The sequence below is a fragment of the Populus euphratica genome, unplaced genomic scaffold (assembly GCF_000495115.2).
Source record: "Populus euphratica unplaced genomic scaffold, PopEup_1.0 scaffold122.1, whole genome shotgun sequence".
NCBI classification, from domain to species: domain Eukaryota; kingdom Viridiplantae; phylum Streptophyta; class Magnoliopsida; order Malpighiales; family Salicaceae; genus Populus; species Populus euphratica.
The window spans coordinates 183,547-192,102 of record NW_011499980.1 but is presented as its reverse complement, the minus strand read 5'-3'; the positions used below and the strand labels follow the sequence as shown (position 1 = coordinate 192,102).

The window sequence follows — 8,556 nt, the reverse complement described above, 5'->3', positions numbered from 1 at the left end:
TTGACCAGAAAGTGTTTTCCGTTGACCAGAAAGAATTTTCCATTTATTGGAAAGTGTTTTTTATTGACCGGAAAATGTTTTCTATTGACTAACTTTCCTAATGACAAACAAATATAGAAAAGTTTGAAAAGTGATTTCCCAGAAACTATTTTCTGGGAAACAAACATGGCCTTAATCAAACCTTTCTAAAGGAAGACGTGTATGTGTAATAAACTTGTTGACATTGCTTTGCAAAAACAAAGACATCATTTGTACTGCGGAGTCTAGCTTTTAAGTTGATTTCGACTAGGCAATAGTGTGGAACAACTCTAATTCCTCTGTCAGTCGTGTTATACTAATAGCATTTGAATAAAAACATTCTATTCTACTTGCTATGATATTGCAGGTCGACGACCTCTTCTAATCTATCATAGTAGTCAACTTCTAACTCACTACTAGTCAATCCCTTAACACAAACACTGTTCTTGTATGTCGTTCTTCCATACTCGTATTCTTCATTATGGAACATATATCTATTAACAAAATACTCATTGTAGCACTTAACTTTTCTTTTAGGGCTTAGGCTTAATAAGACAATGACTTAGCAACACTTCTTCCTATTTGATAAAACTTATATGTAATGTACATCAATGAACACTAATGGAGAATCTTGTAATGATACGCATAAAATAATTTTATAAATGAGAATGAGTTTGTGATAGCACTTACATATGTTCTAAAATACATGACAAATTCTTCATCTTATAATTGAAAGATTTGGGATTTGGTAAACTATAAGTTATTGGACAGCAAATATTGTCGATGTTACCTGCAAGTGATAATGAGTGTATAATATTACAAGATATAATTAACAGTATATTATTGACAAAGTTTAATTAGTATTATATATACTTATTAAATAAAATGTCTCAGCTTATCACAGTTAAACAGAACCTAATTATGTGTTTGTTTAAACTCTATTTCCAACAAATATCTTCATCTTACATTGCTAAGTGTGGGTTGTCTATGATTTGAGAATATTAACAAGTTTCTATTAGAAGGCACTTCACCCTCATCACCATGTCATGGAACTCGATTGATTCTCGTTCTCAGTTGAGATTTAAAATATTATGAGATAAATGTTGAGATCTCCTCAATAATATAGGCCTCACATATCAAAGCCTTAACATGCGCCTTGTTCTCAACCTTGTTCTTGAGATTGAACAAGTACCTATATTGAATTAATCAAATATTTGTAATTAAGAAAAACAAAGAAAATACTTTTATATATGAATTACATTGCAACTATAATATCTAATTGTTTGAATGGGTACATCCATCTATATTGGACTAATCCTCCAACTTTTGCCCTGAATAATAGATATATGAGGAGATGCTCCATTAAGTCAAAAAAAAATAAAGAGAATATTATCTCAAGTTTACATATTGTCTCAATGATATTCGTTTCAAGCCTCTCAATGTGATCAACATTCAACTTGCTGGAACATATATCTCCAAAGAAATGATTGATCTCCTTGAGTGCATCTCATATCCCCTTTAACAACAAATCATGAAAAACTAATGGGAGGAGTGTTTGTATAAACACATGGCGGTCATGACTCTTCATTCCATACAATCTACATTTCTTTATATTAACCAACCTTTATATATTTGAGACATATCCATCTGGAAAACACAGACTCTTAAGTCATTTGTGGACTAGTAGTTATGCATTTTTCTCTAACACAAAACTTGCTTTTGATTTTGCAACCCGTGACTCATCACAAACCAACTTTACATTTTTAAGGTTACAGAACAAAGCTATATCTAATTTAGCTTTGATGTTGTCCTTTGTCTTTCCTTTCACATCCATGAAAGTGTTGAAAATGTTTTCAAACACATTCTTTTTAATGTGTATGATGTCAAGGTTATAGCGAGGTAGATTAGTTTTCCAATAAGAAATCTCCTAAAATATACTTCTTTTTACTCAATTATGAGTAAAACCAAAACCGAGAAACTCTTGCTTACCTAATTGAAGACCAAATACAATGTCACCGTACTCTGATACAACATCATGCATTTCTTCACCAGAAAAAAATAGGGATGCAACATCCTTTTTAACTCTGCCAATAAAAAAAGCTTTTTTGTTCTTTCTGCACCTCTAATTATGTGGCAAGAAATGATAGTGACAATAATAAAAAAAAAGCTTTACCTTTGTTTGTTAGCATAAATGCCTTGTTGTTTTCCATACAGTATGAACATACTAGTTTCTCATGTATGTTTCAACCAAAAAGCATTCTATAAGCTGAAAAATCATTGATAGTCCACAACAAAGCTACCCTTATAAGATAATTTTGTTTCCTCGATATATCATAAGTCAAAACTCAGGAGGACCACAACTACACCAATTCATCAATCAACAGTCGAAGACAAACATTTATATTCTAGCTTGGACTATTTGGACCGGGTATGATAATAGATAAAAACACGAACTCCAACCTCATACACATTCCTGGTAGCAAGTTATAAACTGTGAGTATGACCGACTGACAAGAATAAAGAGCAGCAAATGACCCAAATGGGTTGAATCCATTTGTACACAACTCAAGACGCATGTTCCTTGATTCAACTGAAAAGTGAGGATAAGGATGCACATTATTGAAGTGTTTCAATGCTTCGTCGTCAGAAGGATGAACCATTACTCCATCAACCGCATCATGTAATTGGTGTCATATCATGTGCTCAGCAGTCCTTGGTAACATGAATAACCTCTACAGTTTAGGTGTTATTAGGAAGTATCTAACTTTTTTTATGTCACTAGAGTTTTTCCCCCACCAGTTCTGGGTTTGTAACGGGAATATTCTCATGTCATGCACTTGGTCAACTTAGAATTTTCAAGGTAGTATAATATCTAAAAGTCAAGGCACATGCCAATTTTTTAGTATCCTTAATTAAGGGGTTTCATCATGGACTTCGCAACGTGGAAGTTCTCTATCAACATGTTCCCTTCAAGTAAAATGCTTATCCCTATTCAATAATTTTATCATATCCAGCCTCACTCAACCCATGATTTGACTTGATAGTGAACACCTGTGCTACAACTAATAATTTACTGTGGTCTGTGCAGCCATTCCATAATGGTTTGTCAAAATCTTTCAACAAATTAAAAAATCTAGCTCCATCTGCATTAGATTCTTCTTCTACAATTGGACATTGACTAACATTACCTTAATTCATTCTCATTGCATCCATAACTATATTTTTGTAAGGATTAGTGTTGTCATTTGCTGCTTTATGCACGTTGCTAACACTTACAGTTGACTTAGCCATCATTTCTCCCATTCTCTTCTTACTAACAAATACTTCTCCGTGTGCAAACCAACACCAGTAATTTTCCATAAACCCTTCGTCTAAAAGATGTATCATTACAATATTTGGATACAGATACTTTTTTATTTTGACACTTTTTGCATGGACACCTAATATTGCCTCTAGTAAAATTTCTAGGAATAAATGTTGTGAAATTAATAAAACCTTAAACATCGTTACAATAATCCATCCTCTGCAATCCTTGGGGTGAATCTCGATACATCCATGAACGATCATCTATGACTTCTAGCAAACCTCTATGAAATTATGATGACAACATGTATATTAATTAACTATGTTAGATAAATAAATTTACAGAAATATTGGTTTACCTCTAGATTATCCAACAAAACAATTACAACTTCTCATAAATATTAAATATTTATTATCAATTATCAACATCCATACAAATTAATACATATAAATTTATGAAAATTACAAGTTCGTAGTACCATTGATAAAAATTAAAATAGACCTGTTAAATAAGCTATTAATTATTTCAAAACAACACATGTAATTCGGTAATTCAATAAAGTTTCAACAATTTACAAACAAATACATTTTTATAAAATCTAAAACAATCATAATAAGTATAAAATTATACATTCATATATTACAAGTTTGTTTGAGAAATAACAATAAAACATGTACATATACTAACAAAATACATATATTAAAAAAACAATAAAATTAACATTTAAATTTTAAAATTTAAAAAGATAGAATTACTTATAAAAACTGGTAAAATCCGTTAGTAAATCAAAACACGGATGTTGAAATCACAAAACTTTAAAAAACCAAGTTAAATGTACTGAATCAAGTCTGACTTAGTTAAAAAAATTCAATTTTTATTTTTATTTTTAATTGTGTTTTATTCAAAAAATTAGAAGAAGATCGCTTGATCATGTAACATTTACAGAATTTAATCGCAATTTAAATTTTGTTCTTAATGATATTTTATCTTATATTATTACGCTTTTAAGAAACTAAGAAAACTATAGTTCTTGTTAAATAAATTTTGTACATGATAAAATTATAGATAATTTAATGTAATAATAAAAAATATTTAATATAATTATTATTTATTTCATGATGTAATAGTAATAATTAAACCTATAATATTTAAATTAAAAATTATATATATATATATATATATATATAGTTGTATGTATGTATGAAAACTATTTATTAACATGGAAACCAACTAATAACAAGTGGTTGCGTGGATCGTATTTCAACTTGGATTAGAATGCTCCTAATAACCAACTAAATATCTACTTGGATTAGAATAATGTCAAAACGTTTTAAAGTCATCATAATTGAGGCGGCCCATCCTGGAAATTAGATGCACCAAGTCTTGTTTGTTTTATAAAAAAAGTTATTTTTTTCTTCATTCCAAATATTATAATTTGTTGCTTTACGCTTGGAAACTTGACCCGACGAGCCTCGATGCTGACTGGTCTGCTGATAAACGTGATAAAATGATCGTGTGTGAATAAGTAAAATAATTAGCAAGTAGATTATTTAAAATATTAAAAATTATAGTATTGTTTAATATTGCAGTGATAATTATTTTTTAAAATATTTTAATATTAATATATTAAAATAATTCAAAAAGTAAAATAATTTTTTTTTTAACAAATTTTGTTTTTCTAACACAATGGTACCACAAAAGCAAACTCTGCTTGAGCATTGTTACTAGTTAAAATATTCAATCATCAATTAAAATAAATGATATAGTTAAAAAAAAAATATTACAAGTAAAATCCAGATGAATGACATGTGAGAAATCCTTTAAAAATATGATAAATATTATTTTTAAAATTTTTAATTTAAAAATATATTAAAATAATGTTTAGTTATTTTTTAAAATTTATTTTTGATATTAACACATATTAAAAAAATTAAAATTAAAAAAAAAACAATTTTAAAATTAAAAAAAAAAACAATTCAAAAAAATTTAAAATTTTCTGAATTATAATTCAAACATATTTCCAAACACTTTATCAAATAAAAGAGTAAAAATTTAAAAGTTGTACTACTCGACAATGTGAAAACTTCAAGAGAAAGTTTTGATTAGAAAAAGAAAAAAATACAGAGTTTATAAAATCGAAACAGATTAAAAATCAAAGATACCTTTACAATGCTATAATATTAATATTTATTAGGAGAAATTGAGTGCAAATATTAGTACATATAAAATTGATTATTTAAATATTAGGGAAAGCATGCATTCCGGAAGTCTATATATATAGACTATATGCATTCCGGAAGTCTATATATATAGACTACATTCTAATAGAAGTCTCTCATCAATCTAAGTTTACTTCCGCATTTTAATCTCTAAGAAGAGCACTTCTAGGGAATGATGGGATCTTCATTGCTGCTCGCTCAATTTATCTGCCTCCTTCTCTTCCATTCGCACTCCCAACCTACTCATTCTTCTTCCAATATCTCCTCCTCAGTACAATTATGCCCCGGTGACCAGAGCCTGGCTTTGCTCCAATTCAAAAATTCCTTTCCCATGCCTTCTTCTCCATATAGATTTTCATGTTATCCACCCAAGAAAGTGCTGTGGAAAGAGGGTACAGATTGCTGCTCTTGGGATGGCGTGACATGCAACATGAAAACTGGCCATGTAATTGGCCTAGACCTTGGTTGCAGCATGCTTTATGGCACCCTCCATTCTAACAGCACTCTCTTCTCCCTTCATCATCTTCAGAAGCTCGATCTCTCTCGCAATGACTTCAATCGCTCTGTCATTTCATCATCCTTTGGTCGGTTCTTGCATTTGACGCATTTAAATCTAAATTCATCGAATTTTGCAGGCCAAGTTCCCCCAGAAATCTCCCATCTATCCAGATTGGTGTCCCTTGGTCTCTCTTCCAACTCTGAGGAGCTGATGCTGGAACCGATTTCTTTCAACAAGCTTGCTCAGAACCTGACCCAGCTGAGAGAACTCTACTTGGGTGGAGTGAACATGTCTTTGGTGGTACCCAGTTCCTTGATGAACTTGTCTTCTTCTTTGTCATCTCTCCAACTCTGGCGTTGTGGATTGAAAGGGGAACTCCCTGATAATTTATTTCGCCGATCAAACCTTCAATGGCTCGATTTATGGAGCAACGAGGGACTGACTGGCTCTTTTCCGAAATACAATTTGAGCACTGCTCTTTCGCATTTGGATCTGTCATATACGCGGATCTCAATTCATTTGGAACCAGATTCGATCAGTCATCTGAAGTCCGTGGAGAAGATGTATCTTAGTGGGTGCAATTTTGTTGGCTCGAACCTGGATCTACTTGGTAACCTCACTCAACTCATTGAGTTGGGACTTGCAGGTAACCAGTTTGGTGGTCAAATCCCTTTCTCCCTGGGAAAACTTAAGCAACTCAAGTACTTGCATCTTGGAAACAATAGTTTTATGGGTCCAATTCCGGATAGTTTGTTTAAACTCACACAGCTTGAATGGTTGGACCTCTCGTACAATAGACTAATAGGTCTGATCCCATTTCAAATAAGCATGCTTTCAAATCTAACCGCACTACTTTTATCTAATAATCAACTGATAGGACGCATCCCATCACAAATAAGTAGGCTTTCAAGTTTAATCATTGTCGACTTGTCCCATAACTTGCTCAATGGAACAATTCCATCCTCCTTATTTTCCATGCCTTCATTGCATTTTCTTCTTTTGTTTTTGATATAAACACAAATAAAAAAAATTAAAATAAAAAAAAAAACAATTTTAAAATTAAAAAAAAAACAATTCAAAAAAATTTAAAATTTTCTGAATTATAATTCAAACATATTTCCAAACACTTTATCAAATAAAAGAGTAAAAATTTAAAAGTTGTACTACTCGACAATGTGAAAACTTCAAGAGAAAGTTTTGATTAGAAAAAGAAAAAAATACAGAGTTTATAAAATCGAAACAGATTAAAAATCAAAGATCCCTTTACAATGCTATAATATTAATATTTATTAGGAGAAATTGAGTGCAAATATTAGTACATATAAAATTGATTATTTAAATATTAGGGAAAGCATGCATTCCGGAAGTCTATATATATAGACTACATTCTAATAGAAGTCTCTCATCAATCTAAGTTTACTTCCGCATTTTAATCTCTAAGAAGAGCACTTCTAGGGAATGATGGGATCTTCATTGCTGCTCGCTCAATTTATCTGCCTCCTTCTCTTCCATTCGCACTCCCAACCTACTCATTCTTCTTCCAATATCTCCTCCTCAGTACAATTATGCCCCGGTGACCAGAGCCTGGCTTTGCTCCAATTCAAAAATTCCTTTCCCATGCCTTCTTCTCCATATAGATTTTCATGTTATCCACCCAAGAAAGTGCTGTGGAAAGAGGGTACAGATTGCTGCTCTTGGGATGGCGTGACATGCAACATGAAAACTGGCCATGTAATTGGCCTAGACCTTGGTTGCAGCATGCTTTATGGCACCCTCCATTCTAACAGCACTCTCTTCTCCCTTCATCATCTTCAGAAGCTTGATCTCTATCGCAATGACTTCAATCGCTCTGTCATTTCATCTTCCTTTGGTCAGTTCTTGCGTTTGACGCATTTAAATCTAAATTCATCGAATTTTGCAGGCCAAGTTCCCCCAAAAATCTCCCATTTATCCAGATTGGTGTCACTTGATCTCTCTTCCAACTCTGAGGAGCTGATGCTAGAACCGATTTCTTTCAACAAGCTTGCTCAGAACCTTACCCAGCTGAGCGAACTCTACTTGGGTGGAGTGAACATGTCTTTGGTGGTACCCAGTTCCTTGATGAACTTGTCTTCTTCTTTGTCAACTCTCCAACTATGGCGTTGTGGATTGAAAGGGGAACTCCCTGATAATTTATTTCGCCGATCAAACCTTCAGTGGCTCGATTTATGGAGCAACGAAGAACTTACTGGCTCTTTTCCGCCATACAATTTGAGCAATGCTCTTTCGCATTTGGATCTGTCATATACGCGGATCTCAATTCATTTGGAACCAGATTCGATCAGTCATCTGAAGTCCGTGGAGAAGATGTATCTTAGTGGGTGCAATTTTGTTGGCTCGAACCTGGATCTACTTGGTAACCTCACTCAACTCATTGAGTTGGGCCTTGCAGGTAACCAGTTCGGTGGTCAATTCCCTTTCTCATTGCGAAAACTTAAGCAACTCAAGTACTTGCATCTTGGAAACAATAGTTTTAT

At 32.4% G+C, this 8,556-nt stretch overlaps 2 protein-coding genes across 2 annotated transcripts in view; both read left to right on the top strand.

The window, feature by feature from the left end:
* The window catches only part of LOC105139718 (E3 ubiquitin-protein ligase CCNB1IP1 homolog), a 34,578-nt gene that overhangs the window by 20,607 nt on the left and 5,415 nt on the right, over positions 1-8,556 (top strand). The gene's annotated exons all lie outside the window — the stretch shown is intronic.
* Positions 5,623-8,556, top strand: part of LOC105139747 (receptor-like protein 12) — a 4,158-nt gene continuing 1,224 nt past the window's right edge. The window contains exons 1-2 of the mRNA XM_011046315.1: positions 5,623-7,041; positions 7,678-8,471. Coding sequence (XP_011044617.1) covers positions 5,714-7,041; positions 7,678-8,471 — 2,122 coding nt within the window. The 5' untranslated portion in view covers positions 5,623-5,713. The remainder of the gene's footprint in view (positions 7,042-7,677; positions 8,472-8,556) is intronic.